The sequence below is a fragment of the Antechinus flavipes genome, chromosome 2 (assembly GCF_016432865.1).
Source record: "Antechinus flavipes isolate AdamAnt ecotype Samford, QLD, Australia chromosome 2, AdamAnt_v2, whole genome shotgun sequence".
Lineage (NCBI taxonomy): Eukaryota > Metazoa > Chordata > Mammalia > Dasyuromorphia > Dasyuridae > Antechinus > Antechinus flavipes.
Window position 1 is genome coordinate 372,976,708 of NC_067399.1, and position 24,263 is coordinate 373,000,970.

General features: G+C 35.5%; 1 protein-coding gene across 2 annotated transcripts in view; it reads right to left on the reverse strand.

The window, feature by feature from the left end:
• Positions 1–24,263, reverse strand: part of TECPR2 (tectonin beta-propeller repeat containing 2) — a 153,663-nt gene that overhangs the window by 18,388 nt on the left and 111,012 nt on the right. For both annotated transcript variants that reach the window (XM_051978328.1, XM_051978329.1), the window contains exon 17: positions 17,842–17,990. In XM_051978328.1, coding sequence (XP_051834288.1) covers positions 17,842–17,990 — 149 coding nt within the window. The remainder of the gene's footprint in view (positions 1–17,841; positions 17,991–24,263) is intronic.

A 24,263-nucleotide genomic window follows, 5' to 3' on the forward strand; every position in this document is an offset into this window, starting at 1 on the left:
AATTGAATATACTACTTGTTTGGGTACTAGGGTATCTGATAATTTAAAATGAATCTGATTCATCTGATGTAGAACCATACAACAGCAGTGCTGACAGAGGGCTTTGGAAATGATCTAGCATGTCAGAGGAGGATTCTGAGGCCTTACAAAGGAATACTAATTTATCCCAACATAAAGTCAGGTTCTTTTTTTGATCATGGCTTTCAGATTGTCCCAAAATTCTGAAATTATCTCTCCTTTAATATTTTTTCTAGATCAGTTCTTTCTCCTATGATATATTCCATATTTTCTTCCATTTTTTCATTATTTTACTTAGTTTTATTGTTTCCTAAATGTCTCATGGAATCATTAGGTTCCACTTGACCAATTCTAATTTTTAAGTAGTTATTTTCTTCAGTGAGGTTTTGTACCTTTTTTTTAGTTATTTTCTTCAGTGAGGTTTTGTACCTTTTTTTTTTAATCATCTAGCCAATCTGATTTTTAAGAAATTTCTTCTTTAGAGATTTTTTTTGTGCTTTCTTTATTGGCAAGCTATTACTTTTTTTTCATAATTTTCTTACATATCTTTTATTTTTTGTGATGTTCTTTTTCTTCTTTAAAATATTATAAAATAGATGGTTCTCTCTGGGAGAAAGAGCAGGTTTCTCAAGGAGACTTTCTGGAGGCAGCTTTAGTATCAGTTCAGATCAATAATTACCCCAAATGCAGCCAGCTGGTAAAAATACAAATGTTTATTTCTCCTTCCAAGTCTTGTCTCTTTCCTCGGGCCGGATAGCTAGATTCTTAGAGGCCTGTCTTTCTGCTTGGTTCCAAGAGCTCCCTCCGAATGTCTCCAAATCCAAAGGTTAGTCCTTCAGCCCAGCCAGCCAAGTGGAAAATGGAATAGATCTCTCTTGCCTCGGAGAGAGGGCTTCTGGCTCTCAATCTCCAATATAGCCCGGTTAGCTTTTCTTAGAGGCCTCTCTCTCTCCTTGGTTTTAAGAGCTCTTGCAGTTTTGTCCTTTGCTTCTGCCTCTGCTTTCTTCAGCCTTCAATCCAGCTTGACTCTTCATGTAATTCTTTTTTTTCTTTTTTTTTTAAATAACTTTTTATTGATAGAACGCATGCCAGGGTAATTTTTTTACAGCATTATCCCTTGCATTCACTTCTGTTCTGATTTTTCCCCTCTCTCCCTCCACCCCTTCCCCCAGATGGCAAGCAGTCCTTTACATGTTGAATGGGTTGCAGTATATCCTAGATACAATATATGTGTGCAGAACCGAACAGTTTTCTTGTTGCACAGGGAGAATTGAATTCAGAAGGTATAAATAACCCGGGAAGAAAAACAAAAATGCAAGCAGTTTATATTCATTTCCCAGTGTTCTTTCTCTGGGTGTAGCTGCTTCTGTCTATCTTTGATCAATTAAGGCTCTCTTTATCGAAGAGATCTACTTCCATCAGAATACATCCTCAAACAGTATCGTTGTTGAGGTATATAATGATCTCCTGGTTCTGCTCATTTCACTCAGCATCAGTTCATGTAAGTCTCGCCAGTCCTCTCTGTATTCATCCTGCTGGTCATTCCTTACAGAACAATAATATTCCATAACATTCATATACCACAATTTACTCAACCATTCTCCAATTGATGGACATCCTTTCATTTTCCAGCTTCTAGCCATTACAAACAGGGCTGCCACAAACATTTTGGCACATACAGGTCCCTTTCCTTTCTTTAGTATCTCTTTGGGGTATAAGCCCAGTCACTCTTCATGTAATTCTGCTGAAATCTGACCGAGAGCCTCTGTCTGTCTCTTTTATAAGAGAGAGAGGAATTGTGGGATATGAGAGAAGGATTATGGGTTTCTCCCATAGTACTCTCTGGCCCTAAGAACTTCAAGGGAGGTGTGAATTCACAAAGTTACAAAGTTTACTTTGTGACTTTCCCATACTTGTGAACTCCAATGAGTAAAGGTGTGAATACAAGCATTGTTTCAATTAGTTCTACTTAGTACCTTGTTTCAGGTTCTGGCCCAAAACATCTTCTTGTAACATCAGATCAATAATCTATCAACTCTAATGAGTTAGCAGTTTGTAAAGATTCCAACAATTTTCTTTCCCATTTTTCTACCATTCTTATTTGATTTCTAAAACTCCATTTTTGCTCTTTAAAAAAATCTTTCTTTAGCTCTTCTATGAATTCTTATTGAGCTTTTGTCCAATCTGCATTTTTCTTTGATGCTTTGCCTCAAATTTTAAGTACCTGTCTTTTTTTTTTTAATTCCATCCCCCACACACATATTTTTCCTATCCCTTCCTTGCTTTAATTATGCTCTTTCACTTGTCTTGCTATTACTTAGTTTCTCCCTATCCATGGATCCCTAGTCTTCTTCTTGAACCCTTTGCTTCCTTATCTATTCATCCCTCCCTTCTTATTTCTTTATATATTTTGGAGGATGCTATACTCTTCATAGTTTATATGTAGTGTTTTCTATTTATAGCCTGATGTAAGTTTTCAGATCTATGAGCCTTACCACCCCCTTTAAGGCCTCTATGTCTATTCTTCCTCTGCACCTCATTTGTATGATATAATTATTATTTTTACCTAAAACTCTGCTTCAATCTTTCTTTTGAGCTACCCTATTGCTGATGTCAATCAAACATATGGTATAGATTTCTCATGTTAAAAAATCAATCAATTTGTCCATTTCCTTGAAATTGAGCTTTGATATTGACTCTTAAATGTTAAAATTTTCTCCTGAGTTCAGATGATAGAAAGACCTGAAAATTTGCTAGTTTGTTGAATGTTCATTCAATATTATGAATAATTTTGCTGGATATAATATTTTTAGTCACTGGCCTAATTGTTTTGATTGTTGTGCAGATATGATTCCAGGACCTGTGGTCTTTTATTGTGGCTGCTGATAAATTTTGTACAATTCTAACTGGAGCTCCAGCATATTTGAATTGTTTTTTTCTTGTTTCTTGCAAAATTTTCTCTTTGATCTGGGGGTTTGAAAATTTGGCAACAATATTTGTGTGTATTTTCCACAAAGGATCTTGTTAAGGGGGGTGAGTGGTAGATTTTTTTCTATTTTTACATTCCCCTCATGTCACTGAAGGACAATTTTCTTTTCTTTTTTTTTTTGAGTGGGAAGGCATTTTTATTGCTTTTTTAAAAAAATTATAACTTTTTATTGATAGTACATATGCATGGGTAATTTTTTACAACATTATCCCTTGCATTCACTTCTGTTCTGATTTTTCCCTTCCCTCCTTCCATGCCCTCCCCTAGATGGCAGGCAGTCTTATACATGTTAAATATGTTATAGTATATCCTAGATACAATATGTGTATGTAGAGCTGAACAATTCTCTTTTTGCTCAGGAAGAATTGGATTCAGATGGTAAAAATAACCTGGGGAAAAAAACAAAAATGCAAACAGTTTACACTCATTTCCCAGTGTTCTGAAGGACAATTTTCTTGGATTATTTTTTGCACTATTATATCAAGGTGCTTTTTTTGGTCACAACTTTCAGTAGTCCAATTATTCTTATATTTTCTCTTCTTGATCTGTTCTCCAAGTATGTTTTTTTCTTATGTTTCACATTCTCTTCTATTTTTTTATTCTTTATATTTTGTTGTTATTTCTTGGTGTCTTGTAGCTTCACTGGCTTCCCCTTACCCAATCCTAATTTTCAAAGAGTTATTTTCATTCTTGAGACTGTATATCCTTTTCTAGTTAACTTTTTTTTCTTGCATGGTTTTTATTTTCATTTTTTAGTTTTTCTTCAATGTCTCTCATTGACTTTTAAATTCTTTTTTTTGAACTCTTCCATAAATTCTCTCTGAACAGAGAGCTTCTTCATGTTATTCTTTGGAGTAGAAGCAGCTTTTTTTTTTACTTCAGTGTCCTCCTCTGAAGATGAATCCCAGTCTTCCTTGTTCCCATAGTACTATGTATAATATTAGTTGCTACGGTTGGGTTCTTCTTTGCTGGTTTTTTTTTTTTTTTTTAATAATTTTTAAAAGTAATAATGTAAGCTCCTTCAATTGTAGGGTGAGGAGGATGGGGCCTCTAGCTTCATTTCAGCTCTTCCCTCTGACTTGGAACCCCAAAGCAAGAGTTCCACCCTCCTGGAAGTGCCTGCAGTCAGCAGCACCCTTGCGCCACTGCTTCTGTAGTCACTGGGTATGCTGATTCCTTCTCACCCATGACTGTGCCTCTGCAGCACAACTGGTTCTGCCATTCCTAATCAACAGAGGTTCCCTCAGTCTTCCTAGGCTTAGACTCCTTCCCCCCCAACTCCTCATGCTATCTAGGAGGTGAAAGATTCTATGGCTCCTGCTGAGGCTCCAGCCAAACTCACCTAGTTCCAGAAGTCCTCACTTGGTGTTTTTGTGGAGCTGGATTGGAAGTGTTTGCCCTTCATACCACCTGGAAGCTTTCTTCACATCTTTGGTTGTCTAAGGAGGATACCTGTTCTCCCCCAAGTTTTCGTGATTTTTCAGTAGTCTATGTTTGCCCTGAGGTGCAAATTTGTTCTATTTGTGAGGGAAATTTGGAAAGCTTGAAATTTACCAACCTATTCTGCCATCTTCTAAATAGCTGTTTTCTTCTTAGTTTATGTTTTGAGCTTCCCTATCACCATAGTAGTTTTTTATAGTCGAGTTCTTTTTTTGTTTTTGTCATTTGCTCATATCCTGTCTATTTCTTGACATTATACTTTACATTATAGTTGGGCTCTGCTTACCTTTGTGCAGTATACTTTCATGGTCAGTGGGTTCTACAGTCCATTTTTAGTACTTCCAATGTGGTGTGATCTGGAGAAAGTCTGGTCACAGCCTGTCTGGTCTATCCTTTGCTTCTAACCCATGTAGGAGCACAAATGCAACTGCTAAGCTCTGTCCCAAAACTGCAACCTGAAACTTGGTAATGAGCACAGAACTATCAAATGGCCTTCAATCCTGTACTTAGTTGTAGCACAGAGGTCTTCTGGAATCTTTATCATCAGATGTTCAATTCCTTACTATAACTGGGTACTCCTGGTATTGTCCCTGTTACTACCTCTTCCTGCATAGAGTCCCAGCTCCTATTCCAGTGTCAGCAAGACCTCTTTGCCTTCCTAAACTACTCTAGGCCGGGAAAAAAGTTGTTATGGGAGGGCTATAGGAAGAGCTTGGTAAGATTGCTGAACTTATTTTGCCAACTTTTGATTCCATCTTCCAAATACCATCTCTTTCATGAAGTCTTCTCTGAAAACAGCAGTCAGCAACACTCTTCCTTGGACTTCACAAAGCAAGTAATATTGTGATTAATTTTCAATGTATGATCTCATCTCCCTCACAGATTATAATATTTAGTAGTCAGAGACATCATCTTATCTAAAATTTATGTCTCCCTTCATATATAGCATAATGTTCTGCACATAATAGGTGCTTAAAAATGTTCATTGGACATGAATTATCACCACTGCTTAGTATTTAGATCATAGCCATTTTGACAGAATAACAAATATCAAACATATTATTCAGCTCACTAAAAAATTCTTCTAGTTTGCCATAATTTCTATGAAATAAAAGCTTCTATTCTTTGTCATTCTTGCTAGTACTCTCTATGCACAGTACTGAATCTACTGTTCCTAAATATGCTGGGAACCTAAAATAAAATCTGTTGAATTGAATCCTGTACCTCTTTCTCTGCTGTTGAGTTTCATGAGAACACATGATTCTATTATCATATACATTCTGTATTATAAGCTTTATAAAGTTCAGAACTTGAGGATTCCACAAATCCTTATATACAATTCAATTCCCATCACTCATCATTTTAAGCATTTTGGGTTCAAGTACTGATTATTTACATGCTTGTTGTATAGCAACTCTGCACCAAGCAACTTCATGGGCTATGCAACAATCTCACAATGAGGATTCTTGAACAAACATCCCACAATAAAACAAACTACTTAATTGTATGTATTCACTTAGAAACACATTTACCATAGCAACAAAACCCATTACATTTCAAGCACAGTCATACTCGAAAGGTAGAATAGATGGACAAAATTATGTTAAGAAACGATGTAGATTTTGAAAACATCTCAATATAATTCATGAAAGGAAATGAATGAAAAACAAGTTTCTTCCCAATGTGCCATGGTTGAATAGTTTTGATTATTAATAACAAAAGAGGATAATAAGGTGTACAAATTTAAAACTGTGACAGTTATAATCAAAGCAACCCCCAAACAGAATTTTCTCCCTCCTCATCACTGCTTCCTAGCTCTCTGCTTTCCTTTATATCACAGATTAAATCTTATCCTCTAAAAAGAAGTCTTTCCTGATCCCCCTTATGTTAATATCTTCCATCTGCTGATTGCCTCCACTTTATCTTGCCTATACCTTGTTTACACGTGGTTGTTTGTGTGATGTCTCTCTCATTAGGCTATAAGTTTCTTGAGAGCAGAAACTGTCTCTTGCCTTTCTTTTTATTTCCAGCATTCAGCACACTATCTGGTATGAAGTAAGTTATTACTGTATGTTTGTTGACTGACTCAATGCTTGTAAAAAACATTAAAATTAGAGTAAAAATATTAAGAGCTGAACAATACTGTAGAGATCATATAAACCCCAATATACTCATTTTACAAATGAAAAAACTGAAGTTGAGAGAAGTGAAGGGTCTTGCTTAAGGTTATAGGAATAGTTAAATAGCATAACTGAAATTTAATCTTGGATCATTTGACTCCCACAACAATGCTTTTACCACTCTGTTATAATACATTAAGAAAGGACAATTTGAGAGGGAAAAAGGCAACAAAATCCACTTATAAAACACCTGATTTCAGCAACACTCTCACCTTGAAACTTGGGAAATTACAGGGAAATCAACAGTTGGCCCTAATCACCAGGAATCTTCAGGTTTTAGCTTGTTATTACTTCTAGATATTGTAGAGGAATTTCCTATTTTAATAACAGGTGGGACTAGATGATCCCTGAGGTCCCTTCCAATTCTGAGATTCTATAACTAATGGAATAAAGAATAAAAAGTGAATGGGAAGGGAAGAAAGTGCACAAAATTGACCAAGGTAATTCATAAAAGGCCTGAATCATATTTTTAATGTTTTTAAAACAATGGAGCTTATTGCTTCCAAACATATACCTCAAAGTAGGCAGTAAATTACTTAATAAAACTTACATTTGAAAATTTGCAAAACATTCCCCAGCATTTCCCTCAAAACTCTGTAAGGCAGATAGTGAAAGTATTAATACTGACATTTAGAGATGAGGAAAATGAGACTCTGAATGGCAAAGTGACTTGCTAATCTTATAGGTCAGCTAAATGGTGCAGTAGACAGAGCTGGAAATCAGGAAAACCCATCTTCCTGAGTTCAAATCTGGCCTCAGACACTTACTAATTGTGTAACCCCAGGCAAGTTAGTTCTTCACCCTATTTGCCTCAGTTCTTCATCTGTTAAAAAAAAAAATGAGCTAGAGAAGGAAATGGCAAACTACTTTAATATCTTTGCCAAGAAAACCCCAAATGGGGTCACAAAGAGTCACACACAATTGAAATGACTGAACAACAACAAACCTTATAGCCAATAGGTATATGAAGTAAGTCTCCTGACTCTAAATTTAGCATTCTATTTACTGTTCTGTGCAAGAAGTAGAGTCAAGATGGCTAAGTGAGAATTAGCATTTGCTCAGCTTACCCAACACACCTCCTCCACTACAACCCAGAAAACACACCATATTGAATTCTGATTGGGAAAGCCAAGAAAAAGTCACAGTGAATAATTTTCCAGTCCAGGGCAACTTAGGAAGATAAGAGATCTATGAATAGTGGAAGAGAAACTGCCCAGAAATCTTTTAGAACCCAGGGATTGATGATCAGAACTAAAAACACCAGGGCAGAAAAAAATCTTGGGGGGGGGGGGTCTTTCCCCTCAACAAGCACTGACAACAAGAATTGGTATTAGCTAACAGCTCTACTGCTCATTATCTAGTTTCAGTCACACTTCTAAGACAGACAGGAACAACTGAGAATGAGAGAGACCCTAGTTAAGTACAGAGCAAGGAACAAGTTCCAAAAACTTAGCTGTGTGGATCTGAGTCTAAGAGCAGAGGATGGCTGGAGGAGTGGGTGGCTCAGTTCTAACCTTGGAACCCACACATAAGCCTGAAATAAAAGATCCTAGATAGGAAAACAAGACCAACAGGGATTCAAGCAGTTCAGTTACTCTGAAAATGCACAACTTCCCAGCAGAGTAATGGTGACAAAGTCTAGCAGCAATCTACTGAAACCACTACTCTTTGCAGCCTCTGAAACTTCAAAATTTTATGAGGAGACATATAGGACAAGCAATGGGCTCATTCCTATAGGTAATTCAAGTCCCCAGTACAGCCAAATGGCTGTACTGAGGGTTAGGAATGTCTTTCTAATGTTATAGTCTGTGTCTATCTCTCTTCTATGCTTCCAGATGTTGGAATGCTTGGCTTCCAAACTGGCTTGCTACTTAGTAAAAGTCCCACAGAGTATGATCTTTAGCAAGAGTGACTTCCTCTGAAAGTGCCCTGTATCTTCCATCTCCTGTAGGGTACAGTGTGCCCTGGGAAGGCAGCAAAGGGATAGGCTCAACAGCTTTCATCTGTCCCTAAATTAACTTCCCACATTACATGGTGGTCACTACTTTCTGCTACTGCTTCATCTCCGGCTTTCTTAGGTAGAACAGAAGCCAGGCCTTCCTCTGACCACACTATTTGTACTTTTCCATCTCCTCCTAAGCACAGCATATCTCAAGTGAAGGCAGCAAAAGGCTAAGTTAGGTGTATTTCATCTTACCCAAAGCAACAAATCCCATCTATGCTAACACAAGGCAACTTTTTTTTTTAATCATTCAGGTGCCTTCTGACCCTTTCTCCTTTACTCGTCTCACATGAAGAGCTGGCTCCATGTCCATGCCAAGTGATCCTATTCCATCCTGTTTCTCTTGTCATTCCCACTCTATCATTTATTTTCAATTTCTCTTAGTCTACTGGTTCAAATCCTACCATCTAAAAACATGCTAATGTCTCCCCCATACTCAAACTCTCACTTGATAATACTGACTTCACTAATATGGCCTCTGTTCTCTGTAGCTAAATTCCCAGAAAAGGCTATCTATAATTGGTTTCTTTACTTTTTCTTCTTAACCACTTACAATCTGGCATCTGATGTTATTATTTCACTAAAACTGTTCTCTCCAAAGCTATTAATCATCACTTGATTGCCATATTCAATGACCTTTTCTTAACCTTCATTCCCCTTGAGCTCTCTACAGCCTTTGATATTGTTAATTCCTTTCTCCTCCTTGATAATTCTCTTCTCTCTAGTTTTTCAAGATACTGCTCTATCCTGGTTCTCCTGCCTGAGAACTCCTATGCTTCCTTTGCTGGATCTTCCACCAGATGACATACTTTAACTGTATATGTCTTGTAGTGTCCCCCTCATCTCTGTCTACTAATCTTGGCTCCTTTAAATTGTAATCGTTCGCCTCTGTTAATTATTTTCTATTTATCCTGTATATAGCATGTTTGCTTTAGATTGCCAGCTTTTAAGGTAAGGATTGCATTTTGACTCCTTTTGATTCCAAGAGTTTAGCACAATGCCCAGCACACAGTAGGCACTTAATAATTGTTGACCTCTAAGAGATCTTCCATTTACTTCGGTAGATCTTGTGTGTATATATATACATATAGATACTTGCAGGTGGTCCCTTCTATTAGAATATGAGCTTTTTGAGGGCAGAAACCATACTTTTGCCTTTCTATGTATACTCAGTACTTGGTAATTCCTTATCAACTGACAGTCAAAAGTAGAAAGGAAGCATACTCTTGTTCCTTACTACTACTTCCAGGTCCCCCTCCAACCACTGTCAATCATTGTATTAATTTAGACAGTTCTTTTAAAAAGCACCTAAACTCAATACATCACTGGGGTAAGCAATTTCTTCTGACAAATTCTAAAAAGTATTGAAGAAAATTTATTTTTATGAATTTTTTCTTTTTTTGTACACTTAATGAAAATAAACTTATCAAGTGCTTTCCATTTAACATCAATCATACTTATTGGGTTGACAGTTTACTTTTAAATCAAGATTATATCTTAATCTTCCTTGATTACAATTCTTAAAATATTCATATGTAAAACCCTCCATGTAAAGAAAAATCTCCTGTTTTGGGATCATATAGGATTAAGCACAGTTGGTCAGAGGAGAATTCTTTCCATTTTCAAGCATCTACCCTCATCATTTTCTGTGAACTGCTTATAGGCCTTTGTTGGTCCTAGAAATTTAGAAATGAAGCAAATAATTCAATACAAATACCAAATTATTTTGGCAATATGGTCACTCCTTCTATCCTTTTACACCTTATACCCTCTCCATGCTTTCTCATAAGAGGATGTTGAGTTACTTTTAGAGTAGGAAAGTACAGAGCCACTTTGCCAAGAAAGATCAGAAAGTTACCACAATTACTTTGGCACAATCTTTACCTATTTTTCCTCCCTGCAATAATGATTTGGTAGAAAGAATGCAGGAACTGGAGGATGTGCAACCAAATCCCATCCCTAACACTTTCTGTGTGACTTTGGGCAAGTCACTTAACTTCCCTAAGTTTCAATTTCTTCCTCTTTAACATGAAACGATTGGATTAGAGGACCTCTGAGGTCCCTTCTAAGCCCTCTTTCTATGATCCTGAGACTACTTCTCTGAGCTTCTTATCCAAATATGTTCCCCTATCAAGGTCTTGGTGTTTTGTCTCCTGTCCCTTTTTCAGTCTTTTTTTCTATCTTAACCCCTGCTTTTATTTTTAAGGTCCTCAATTTAGATCATCAAAAACATCTACCACCAGTTCTTCAACTACTTCTACTGCTAGAATCTTCATTTTTTTTTTTTTACTCCATCTTAGCCACATGATGATCTTGTTCTCATCATTATCAACCATGTACTCTTTCCACACTTCCATGATTCCTATTTGATTATATCTTCCTGTCCTTCTCTCTCTCTCCTTGGTTACTCATTATTGTTATCTCTCCTCTTCTATACCTCCCTGCTTTTCCAAGTCATTATTTTTGGTTTCACTTTGCTCCCTTCAAAACCTCAATCTTTTAACTGCCAGTCCAATTTTATACTGTTCTTCACCTTTGGATTTTTTGCTTTATCACCACTAATTTCTTTCCAAATTCCAATTCGAGAATCATCCCATTACCTGCTTCTATATTCCTACCTTCATATTGCAGAATGCCATTTGAGAAAGTCAGGCAACCACTACAAATTGATGTTAGAGAATTTCATTGTGCTCTCCCTATTGCAAGCAAATCTTTTTTATTTTTCCTTGATTAAATATATTAATGCACAGAAAGCTACTTCAAACCTTCTCTTTCAGAGCTACTCAAAGCACCTCACTACAACAATTACATATTTCATTGAAAAAAAAAAAACAATTATGGAGCTTCCTCCACTCTCCAATGCCACTCAATCATCTGAAAATCATTTCCTGTTCTTTCCTTCATTCTCAGAAGATGAGAAGGCCATCTTGGCAAGGCAAACTACTCAATTTGTGTCTTGATCCTATCACCCCTTCTCAGATACTTTGATTATACTCTCATGTCCCCGGTTCTCAATTCATTTGCTTCTCCCTGAAGTTTCTTACAATCATGTTTAGGTCTTCCATCATCTTTTAAAAAAAGAACCATTTGATTTTTTTATCTCCTCAAGCTGTCATCTTCTTTCCTTTTCCAAAGACAAACTCCAGGAAGAAAGCTGACTATATTCATTGCCTGCACTTGCTCTTCTCGCAGTTCTTTAGCCCTTGCAACAGAGTTTCTGACCTCATTCAACAAAAACTTCTCTCTCCAAAGTTATCAATAGCCTCTTTACCAATAACCTTTTTTTTTTTTTAAGTTCTTATCATTCTTGACCTCTCTGCAGCATGTGACACTATTATTCACCCCCCTTTTAAAATATTTTTTCCTCTCTGGATTTGTGGTTATGTTATCTCTGGCTGATCCATCTCATTATCCTTCATAGGATTGTCATCTATGTCTTACATTTATTATCCTGGGACTTCCATCATCCTGAGACCTCAACCTGTACATACCATAGGTAGCTGAAACTCAACAGGGACTCAACCAAACTCATTATCTTTCTGCCTAAACCTACTCTTCTACCTAACTTCCCTATTTTTAAAGAAGACACTACTATTCTTCTAAACACCCAGGAGTCATTCTCAATTCCTCACTCAGCTCTCATATCTAATTAATTGCCAAATGTTTTCCATTCTAACTTCTAAACATTTCTCACATTCAACAACTTCTCTTGTTCAGACCATCATCATCTTTTCCTTACCTTATTGGAATAGTCTCCTTACTGGTCTTCTTATATCCAGTGTCCCTCCTCTTTGATTCAGCTTTCACAGAGTTGCCAAATTGATATTCTACCTTTTTTCATACATTTATTCTGCCAAAACTTACATACTTGGAATTTGCTTCCTCTTCAAGTTAGCTTAGATGTTACATCCTCCATGAAGCTTTCCCTAAGTCCTCCAGTGCTTATTTCTCTTCTCTCTCTTTCTTTCTCTTTCTTTTTCTCTTTCTTTCTTGGACAAGCAAATGTAGTTAAGTGCCTTTCTTAGGGTCAAATAGCTAATACGTGTCAAGTGTCTAGGGCTGGATTTGACATTTGTAATTTCTACAGCACAGATCTGAGCATGTCAACCCTTTGCTTAAGAAGGCTACAGTGGCTCCCTTCTACCTCTAGACTAAAATACAGATTCTTTTACTTGGCAATTTATAGCCTAATTATGATGTACCTATAGGCTATTTCACATAATTTAAATAACTTTGGCTGTTATTTACTGTGATCATTCTCAAATTTGGCACCTGTGTCACTGTTTTTCTTTTCTTCTCAACTACTTAAATACTCCTTAGTATATAAAAGACTATAACTTGCATGGTGTTGATGCTCTCTCAAACTCCTTCACCTCCCAATTCTCAAATTCCATATCTTATTCTTTTGCCCCAATTCAATCATACATAAAGGCAGTCTCACATTTATTATCCTGGGACTTCCATCATCCTGAGACCTCTTCTCTTCCCTCCCATTTTCTTCAGCTCAAAAATCTTTGAATCACCCCTTTCTCTTTTCTCTTTTCCTATAGCCTGATGAGATGGCCTTTCTTCTGAGTAAAACCAACATCTTTATATTTATCTTGACCCTATCCTCAATTATCTTCTCAAGCAGACTGAAATCTCAACTATTTTCACTCTCATTTTCAACTCTTCCCTGTCTACCAGAATTCCTTACTGCCTTCAAATATGTCAAAGTTCCCCATAATGCCATAATGTTCCCTATTCTTAAGAAAAAAAAAAAAAAAAACCTTCACTAGATTCTACCATACATTCAAACTACTGTCATCATTTTGGCTAGTTCAGGCCCTCACCTGACACTTAAGATATTGTCAAACATCCTAATTTGATTTCCACTTCTTAACTCCTTTTTTTCCAGTCTCCATTCTCCATACTCCATTCTGCTGCCAAAGTAAATCCTCTCTGATCATGTGATTCCTAAATGTAATCAACTCTAGTGTCTACCTCTCCATAATCAAATACAAACTCTTTTCTTTAGCTTTTACAATGCTTCACAGCCCCAACCTATCTTTTCAACCTTACTGTTCATTATTTACACATTCTATGATCCAGACCAAACAGCATTCATCTTCTATCTCGTGCCAATCCAGTAGTTATTCCCAATGCTTGGAATGCACTTATACTTCATATTTACCTCAAAGAAGCTCTTTCTTCAAAATGCAGCACATACCTCCTATAGTAAGTTTTCCTAATCTCCCCAATTGTTAATGACCTCCCTGGCTTATATTTAATTATTTTGTATTTATTTTCTTTATACTTATTCTGAATACATTTACATATGTCAGCGTTCTCTTCCCCTACTCCTTAAGAGTAGAAATTACTTCATTCTTTGTATTTGTGTTCTCACTGACTGAAATATAATAGACACTTAATAAATTCACATCTGTTGATTGATTCCTGTACTTTGTTGTCCAGCCAAGCTGATCTATTTATAGTTGGTTATACGTACATGGTATTTCATCTTCCCATGTCTTTAATATTTTCCTTACCAATGCTGACTCATAGAATCTCTAGCTTCCTTCAAAGCTCAGCTCAAGAATTACCTCTTACACAAGAATTGCAAGTGCCCTGTCCCCCTCTTCCCAGTAACACTATGTATATATGTACATATATTGTTCTATGTATCAATTACACACACACACACACACACACAGAGTTATATGTTAAGAATACTAATATGATAAGGATACTAGTTACATTAATTATATAATCTATGTCCAAGCAAAGTCTAAGCTCCTGGAGAGTAGAGGCCATTTTTTTGGGTGATTTTATCCCTAGCAACTAGCACAGTGCTCTGATATGTGTGTGTGTGTGCGTGTGTATTATATATATGTAAAATAATTAAACCAATAAATTTTTCTTTATTTCCTTAAATTGCCTTCTCCCAATCCCCCATTATTTGTACTCATAATGTATTTTCCCATTAGTAGAATGTAAAATCCTTAAAGGCAGGGGCAATTTCATTTTTCCTTTTATATCTTCACTCTCTAGCACAGTACCTTGCATATAATAGATAACAAATGTTTAAAACGGAATGATTTGTAATTGGTATTTGTAGCCTTTGTAGACTATGGCTTCTAAAATGTTTTCGTGTTTAATTTGCTTAGCATACCTTGCTGCTGGCACAAAGATGCCCAATGAAAACTGAAGGAATCAAGATAATATTGCTCAAAAAGAAACAAATTTGCAATTGGGAGCACTAGATTCTAATTAAAATTCTATGTAATTTGGCCAAATTATTTCATTATCTTCTAACAGCAATTTCCTCATTCTAAAAAAGAGGATCATGACTATCATGCCAACATGATAAAAATTCTAATACTACCTAAATTAACTTATTCTATCTAAGTTTATAAAAGTAGTGTTACAACTGAACTACCAAGGATTAGAATGAGACAAAATTATTAAAAATTAGTCTGCAGGACTAAAAGGTCTAATATCTCTTTTTTTTAAATTTTCAATAGTATTTTATATTCTCAATATATGTAAAGATAGTTTTCAACATTTATTTCCCTAAGACTTTGTGTTTCAAATTTTTCTCCTTCCCAAAGACAGCAAGCAATCTGATATAGGTTAAATATGTGCAATTCTTTTAAACATATTTTCATATTTGTCACATTGTGCAAGAAAAATCAGATCAAAAGGGAAAAAAACTGTAGGAAACAAACAAAATAAAACATGAAAATGCTATGCTTTAATCCATATTCAATCTCCACAGTTCTCTCTCTGAAGGCAGGTGGCATTTTCTATCCCAAGTCTATTGGAATCAAAAGGCCTAGAAGCTCAAAGAACATAGTGAAAAAAAAAAAAAAAATGAAAGGGACTTAGGACTATCAGATAAAGTTATTGTAATGCCATAATAACAAAAAAATATTGTGAATTTTAAAAAATAAGTAAATGAATGGAACAGACTAGATAACAAAGACTGAGAAACAATCAAATCCATTAGCCCAGTGTTGATAAACTTTAATTATTGCAAACAAACTCCTACAGAAAGGAATCTTTGTCTATAAGAACTAGTCGAAAAATTTGATGATTTGGCAAAAATTATGCTTATATATACATCACTTAATATATATATATATATATTATATATGTGTACATATATATAATTACAGATACAAATTAAATATGAAATTACCTATGAAAAATTAGAGGGCAATAGAAGGAAGTACTTTTCATAATGATAATCAGGGAGAGTTCTTAACCAAAGAAGAGACAGTAGAAATTGTAAAAGCTAAAATAGATAATTTTAATTGCACAAAATTTTAAAAATCTGCACAAACAAAATCAATGCAGCTATAATAGGAAACTGCAGTCTAAAGAAAAAAGTATTTCCATTACATTTTAAAGTCTGAAAATCTAGATATGTAGGGAAATGATACATTTGATTAAACTAAAAGCCATTCCCTAGGAGACATAGACAAAGGAAGAATTCTCAAAAAAAAAAAAAAAAAAAGAAGTGAAAACTATCAACAAAACATTTTAAATTACTAATAAGAAAACTGAAAATTAAAATAACTGTAAAGTTTTACTTCAACTCACCAAATGGGCAAAGATAACAAAATTCAGAAAATATTTGGGAATTGTAGAGTAAAGAGTAAAAACAAACTCCAGGTTAGCAGCAGCTTCCTTCTTTCCCCTGAGCCTCCTTGAGTCCCATTAACACTTGCTCTGAGGCCCCTCATAGAGCTTTTGCAAATAGCTGCTAAAACAGTGACTTCTGTAACCTGGGACCGCCTCACCAGGGGAGCAAGGAGGAGCCAGGTGGGTAGCAGGGGGTCTTCAATGAGGGGCTAGAGTTTTGCCAGAGAGCCACAGAAAGAAGTCGCAACAAGCAATGGGATTGCCATTACATTGTTAGTAGAGTCATGAATTAGTTCAACAGTTCTAAAAAAAATTTATAATTATGGGAGAGGAGTGACCAAATTGTTCATATCCTTTGACTCAGGCATATACCCTCAAGCAGGTCAAAGAAGGAAGAGAAAAGTCTCATAATTACAATTATTTACAGTGATATTTTTTGTGGTAGCAAAGAACTGGAAGAAAAGTGATGCCCATCTATTAGGGAATACCTGAAAAAATTGTGGTATCTAAAAGCAATGAAATATGATTGTGCCATAAGAAACAATTCATTGGATTCAGAACTGCCATAGAACAAAGAACAAGATATACAATGAAATGACCACAAAAAGGAAATTAACATCACAGACTCTTAATTCCAAGAGATTGAATGGTGAAACACAGATATGGTCACTATCATTTTTATTTAATTGCTTCTTTTTGTAACAAAGAAGAGTTCCATGGTGGTGGTAGTGAGAAAGGAGTAGGAGTATGTTAGAAAGTGATGATATAAAAAAGCAACAATATAATGTTATAAAATAAATGAAACAGGGGCTTATCTTTAAATTCCTTTCAGAGTCCAAAACTCTTTGATTATCACAAATTCCAAGAATTTGTTTCCTTAATTAATTAACTGATTGATTGATTAAGTTTCCTTAATGAGTGCCTTAATAATTTGGAATTTATGATGATCAAATTCCAAATTATTAAGGCACTCATTAAGGAAACTTCATTATGCTGCAACCCATTTCATATTGCTAGTGATAGTTTTAGACATACAATATGATACACTGGAAAGTCCACTGTTTTAAGGAGTCAGGTCTACTTAGACATAGACCTTAGACACTGGGCTTCAGTTTCCTCTCCTGTAAAATGGGGAAGATAATTCCTACCTCATCTAATTGTTTTATTTCAGGAATAAAATAAGGCAATGCCTGTGTCTTTTTGTGCTACAAAAATACTATAAAAATAGAAACTACAAATTGCAAACTATTACTAAAACATTGAAACCCTATAACAAAAGGATTATAAGAAACTGTGATATAGTTGAAAAGAAACTAGATTTGGAATGAGGAAATTTAAGTCCTCGTTCTTAGGCTTATTAAGTGTGAACTTGAGCATCTCAATCAATTTCTGAGTCTTCGGTTGTAAAATTTGTAAAAACCAATCATTTCACAGAGGTGGTCATAAACAAATCACCTGATGGTAAAGAAACTACAGAAATATGAGAAATTATCTGTTGACATTTAGAATAAAGTATTTATTTCTCTAAAAGTATATTTATGCTTACATTATCATAAGTTCCTTACTAGCTTTAAAAAGGCATTTACCTGTGCAGGTGGCTCAATTGTTATCCATGCTGGAAGCATCAAACTAGGATTTAGAGGCTGGGTTCCTACTCGGAAGTAAACGCCACCCCTGGAATCACAGGCCCAGATGTGTTGGTTTCCACATGACAAACTGATTAATTTTATAGCCCCTATAGAAAGAAAAAAGTATTAAAAAGTCAACATGTAACAATTACTCTTTTTAAAATGACTACTCTTCGGCTTGTGACATAAACTTGTATCCTTCAAAGGAAAGGAAAAGCTTCTCTTTTCAACTCTAGCCATACTTTGGAATCTTTTTGTTGCTGTAGACATAGTAATACTAGTTGATGGATATAAGATAGGGATACATTTAGCAAGGGAAGCAATGTGACAGGATGAAATGCAGCCTAGTATTAGAATTAGAAGATCTCAGCTCAAGTTTGAGCTCTGGCTGTGACTGCATGTGTGACCTTGCACTTAACCACTCTGAGTAAACGTCTCTTTCCCATTTAAAATGGAATAATATATGCATTTCCTACTTCACACAGTCTGAATGAACTTGCCTTTTCATTTTTTAAAAAGGGGGATAACTGTAAAAATTAAAGTACTAGAGAAATTAGAATAATAATAACAATCACTATGATTATTCTATATTCTCATCAAGTCACACTTAAGCAGCACATTCATAAACAGATAAGAACATCAGGGAAAGAGGAAAGGACTAGTTCACCACTAAGCACAAAGAGGGATCAAACATTAAGCACAACAGTAGAGAGAGCACTAGCCTAGAATGAAGAAATCCAAGTTTTCAGTCCTAGCTTCATCTTTTTATACCTATATAATCTTGGGCAAGTCACTTACTATCTTTGATTTTATCCATTTGGACAAATACATTTACGTGGTGGTATACAAAAGTATATAAATATGCACTGATACCAGATAAAGTGTGTGCACTGGATCTTATCTGAATAGTTTGGGATCTGAACTACATGATTTCTAAATTCTCTGAATCCAAAAATTCTAAGTCAGAAGATCTGGGCAAATCAGTTTATTGAGTTTTCTTTCTAATGAAGCTCAAGGGTCCTTGGACAAAAGTACAGAAATGAAATGGTAGATGTTTCCTTTTTTTTTTAAATTGCTGTAGAGAATTCTCTATGTCTCTCTTCTCTCTCTCTGTCTCTGTCTCTCTTCCCTATCCTCCCTCCAAAATTAAAAAAAAAAAAAAAGAAGAGAAAAAGACAGAAAAGGAAAACAAAACAAAACAACATTGTTATGTGCCCAGCAGAACATCAGGGAGGATTCAAAGATATAATAATAAATTTCCATTTTAAGAATGCATATATAATAAAAGAAATTATATTCTTGTGTCCACCTTTGCTTTCTTTTTATTTTTCTTTTGTTCTCTGCTTTACACTTCTTTTACTTTATTTTTTTCCCTTTTCATTCCCACCACCTCTTCCAAGCAGGCTATAGTTATATTCATACATACACATATAGACACATACATATACATTCATACCACCAACATATACATATACATTCCTATATCTAGGTATAGATAAATTCACACACAGAGACATATATGTACACACACAGACATATATGTACACACACATGCATTTAGCTATATATAAATATGCATCTAAAACCATATTAGCATGGCTGACATATAATGTAAATAATTCTCTTGATTGAATCTTTAAGCCTGATTTTGTCTGGACAATGATTACCAGCCATACTTTTTTCCTAATAAATTCTACTCCTTATCCTGTAGCATTGTATTATTTATTATATCTCTTCTTTCCTATCTCTACTAACTCTTTTACTTTAATTCTGCTCCCTAACTTGCCTTGCTATTACTTAGTCTCCCCCACCCATGGAGCCTCCTTTGTTTTCTTCCCCAAAACTTTGCTTCTCCTTCTCCCTCTCCCTACTTATCTCTTTATAGATTTTGGATACTCTTCATGGTATATTTATAGTGTTGTGTATTTAACCCATTCCTGATGTTAGATTTTCAAAACAAAAGCCCTCCTTCCCCCTCTGATACCTCTGTGTCTATTTTTCCTCTGCATCTCACTTGAATAATGAAATCACAATTTTAACTTTTCCTGGACAGTTTTGCTTTTTAGAGTCAGATTATACTTAACTCTGCTCCAACCTTTCTTTTGAGTTACCCAATTATTGATGTCATTCTTAAAAATTAGATAAAGAATAAGAAGATAGGAACCAATTAAAAAGTGGTTTTTATATGTTGAATTTTCTATTAAGTTCAGGTTTCGTTGAAAATTCTGAAAATTTGCAAGTTTGTTGAATGATCTTTTTTTTTTTCCTTTCAGTATTATGGATATGATATTACTAGGCTCATGCCTGGTTCTTTTGATTGACAGTATATATGATTCCAGTACCTGCAGTTTTTTATTGTGGCTGCTTATAAATCCTGATTAATTCTAATTGTATCTCCAGTGTATCTGAATTTTTTTTTCTTATTTCTTGCAAAATTTTCTCTTTGATCTGGGGATTTGAAAATTTGGCAATAATATTCCTATGTGGTTTCTACAAAGGATCTCTTTGAGATGATGATTAGTGGATTTTTTTCTATTTCTACTTTCCCCTCATGTTCTATCACTCCAGGACAATTTTCTTGGATTATTTCTTGCACTATTATATCAAGGTGCTTTTTTTTTGGTCACAATTTTTCAGGTAGTCCAATTACTCTTATATTTGCTCTTCTTCATCTGTTTTCCAGATCTGCTGTTTTTCTTATAAGATGTTTCAAATTCTGCTCTTTTTATTTTTCACATTCTGTTTTGTTATTTTTTGGTGTCTTGTAGCTTCACTAGCTTCCCCTTGCCCAATTCTAATTTTCAAAGAATTATTTTCTTCTTTAAGACTCTGTATCTTCTTTCCTAGTTAAACTTTTTTTTTCTTTCATAATTTTTTCTTGGATGATTCTTATTTAGTTAGTTTTTCCTCATTTGATTTTTAAAGTCTTTTTTGAGTTTTTCTATAAATTCTCTCTGGGCAGGGAGCCATTTAACGTTACTCTTTGGAGTAGAAGCAGCTTTTTTTTCTTTCAGTGTCCCTCTCTAAAGATGAACCCTAGTCTTCTCCCTATTCTCATAGTAAGTTTCTATGGTTGGATTCTCTCTTCTTTGCCAGTTCATTTATTTTTCTTTAATGAGAAGTATTAATCTAAACAACTCTAATCATGGGGTAGGGGGATATTGTCACAAGCTTCTCTTCAGCTCTTCCCTCTGACCAGAAACCCCAAACCAAGAGCTCTACCCTCCTTCAAGTGCCTACAGCCTGCAGCATCCCTGCCCCACTGCTTCTACACTGACCAAATGTGCTGGTATCTTCTCACCCAGGGCTGCAGTTCTGTAGCACAATCAGGCCAATCAGGCCTGGCATTTGCAATCAGCAGAGGTTCCCTCAGTCTTCCCAGATTCAGACTCCCAACTCTGTATGCTGTCTAGGAGGTGAAAATCTCTGTGATTCCTGCTGAGACTCCGATCACAGCCAGCCTCAAGGGACCCCACTTGCAGTTTCTGTGAAGCTAGTCTAGAAGTGTTTGTACTTTACACTGGTTAATTGAGGGAGAATTTCTTCCCAGAATCCTCTGGTAGATTTTCTTATGATCTCTGAAGACTCAGAGGTTGGGAATAGTGGAAGATTAGTAGGCAAAGGATTGTAGAGCAGCATCTTTTATGTACATATGTACATTACTTCCTCACATTATTCCTGCTCTCACTGTCTGCCATTCAACCAAAGTACCTTTCACTTTCTTCCTCATATATAGCATTTCATAACCTACTTCTCTATTTTTGCAATGACTACCTCCAATCCCTGGAATGTACTCACTCCTCACATCTGCCTCACAGAACCTTTGTCACTAATTCCACCTTCTATATGAAATTCTTCCCAATTCTTCCACTACTAATACCTTCACCTTGTATATATTCTCAATATATTTATATATAGAAGCCTGAAGTACTTTATGAATATAATATCCTTTTATGTTTCATTATACCTAAAACTTAGTATGCATTGTTGAATGACAGACTGTTATATCTGTTCTTCTAACTTTACCTCTTTTTGACTATAAAAACTTAGCTTTTGTCCAATGTTCATAACTTTGGAGTATCCTTTCATTTTTCTTTCTCTGTTTCATACCTAAGCAATACATACTTCACTGATTCCACCTTTCCAAATTTCTTTTCTATTCATACTACTTCCTAATCTAGTACAAACACAGATAATCTATCTTTGTAGATCTTCTTACCTTCATTTTTTTCTCTTTCAACTCATTCTTCACATCACTATTAGAATATTCTTTCTTACACATTCATCTGGTCATGCCATTCTATTGAAAAATTTTTAGTATCACTATTTGATAATAATGGTGCTCTAACTTGATCCCAGTTTACCTTTCTAGACTTATCTCATTTTTTACTTATTTCCATAACCTCTTAAGTTTTTGAAAAATTGTACTACTTCCAGCTCTCAATGAATGTATCACCTCACTGATGAAGTTTTGCCATGATTCTGATTGATAATGACTTTTTTCCCAATATAGCACACAAAACAGTCTGTCAATCAATAAACATTTATTAAATGCCTAGTATGTTTCTAGAACTGTTAAGTACTAGAGATTAAAAAAAAAAAAGCTCCTTCAAGATAATTACATTCTCATAAAGGCAATAACATGCATATACAAAACATATAAAACAGAGGCAAGGTAAGCTTTGAGAAAAGGCAATAGATCTGGAGTGATTAAGAAAGGTCTTATGCATAAAGTGGTACTCTAGCTGATTTTTAAAGAAACTATGGATACTAAGAGATAGTGTTGAAGAGGAGAGCATTCTAAGCACAGGGGAACAATCAATGCAAAAGCAGAGAAATGGGAGATGTAGGTTATGTGCGAAGAACTTCAAGGAGGTAAGTACAACTAGACTGTCCAACATATGGAGAGAAGTAATAGGAAATACAGTTAGAAAAATAGAATGGGGACAAGCTATAATGAGTTTTAAATGACAAAAGAGTCTATATTTGGTCCAGGAAGTAACAGAGGACCACAGAAGTTTACTGAGTAGGAGAAAGTAACCTGGTCACTTAGTTTGACTTTTGACTCCTAGTAAAATTCTAGAATGGATCATTAAAGAGACACCTGACTAATATCTAGAAAGGAAAGACCTAGCATAGCTTCTTCAAATATAGGTCATGTCAGATTAACCTTTTTTCGTTGTTTGTTGACAGGATCACTAACCTAGCAGATGAGAAATACTACAGGTATAGTTTATCTAGATTTTAGCCTATATATATATATGTAATGGGCTGAGGCTTGAGTTGATGCACTGAGGTCCCAAGCATGTGAGGCTAAATAGTAATTGGACCATACTCTATTAATATATATGCTTGGAGAAAGAATGGCCTCCGCCCACTCTTTGTGCAAGTCCTGATGTGTTATGTGGGTGGAGGCAGCGGAGTGGAAAGGGAAGCGGAGAGAGAGACTGCTGGCTGGTGTCTTGTCACAGCTGCTCACATTGCTATTGCGGCCACCCTTCACCTCCGATCCCCCTTTCACCTGCAATCCCCCTTCACCTCTGCTGGCTGGCTTCCTGTCAGCAGCTGCCCATATTGCTATAGCAATCTTTCTTCACTTCTACTGAGAATAAAGATCGAAGATTTTTCCCTTAACCTGAATTCCTGACTCCGGCTGATTTTAAATATGCGGTCATCGTGTGTGTGTGTGTGTGTGTGTGTGTGTGTGTGTGTGTGTGTGTGTGTGTGTGTGTATTTCACATTATTCTTGTAGAAAAGATGGGAAAATAAGTTTTAGATGATAATAGATAGATTCAGACCTGGTTGAACAGTTAAATTCTAAAGTGTTGTTAATAGCTCAGTGTCAATGTGGCAAGTAGGAGGTCTCCAGTGAAGTATCCCAAGGATGTGTGTTTTGAACTGTTTAACATTTTAATCAATTACTTGGATAAATACACTGATAGAAGACTTAGCAAATTTGTAAATGGTACAGATAAGGGAGGAATAGCTAACAAAGAATAGCTAACAAACTAGATAACAGAAGGATCCAAAAGATGCCTGATAGCCTAGAACACTGCTCTGAACTGTTCTCTCCAAAGTTACCAACAATCTCTTAATTGTCGATTTTAACGGCTTTTTTAATTCTCATCCTTCATGATTTCTCTGCAGCCTTTGACATTGCTGACCATGCTCTTTTCCTAGTTACTCTCTTTTCTCGAATTTTATCTATTTATTTTTTTGACACCTCTCCTGGTTTTCCTCCCATTTATGTTTCCTCCTGTTTTCTTTACCTGCTAACTATGGATGTCTCACAGGACTCTTTCTTAAGCCCTTTTCCCTCAATACTTTCTTGCTCAGTGACCTTGGTTTTGATTATCTCTCTCATTTCACTTCAATTATCA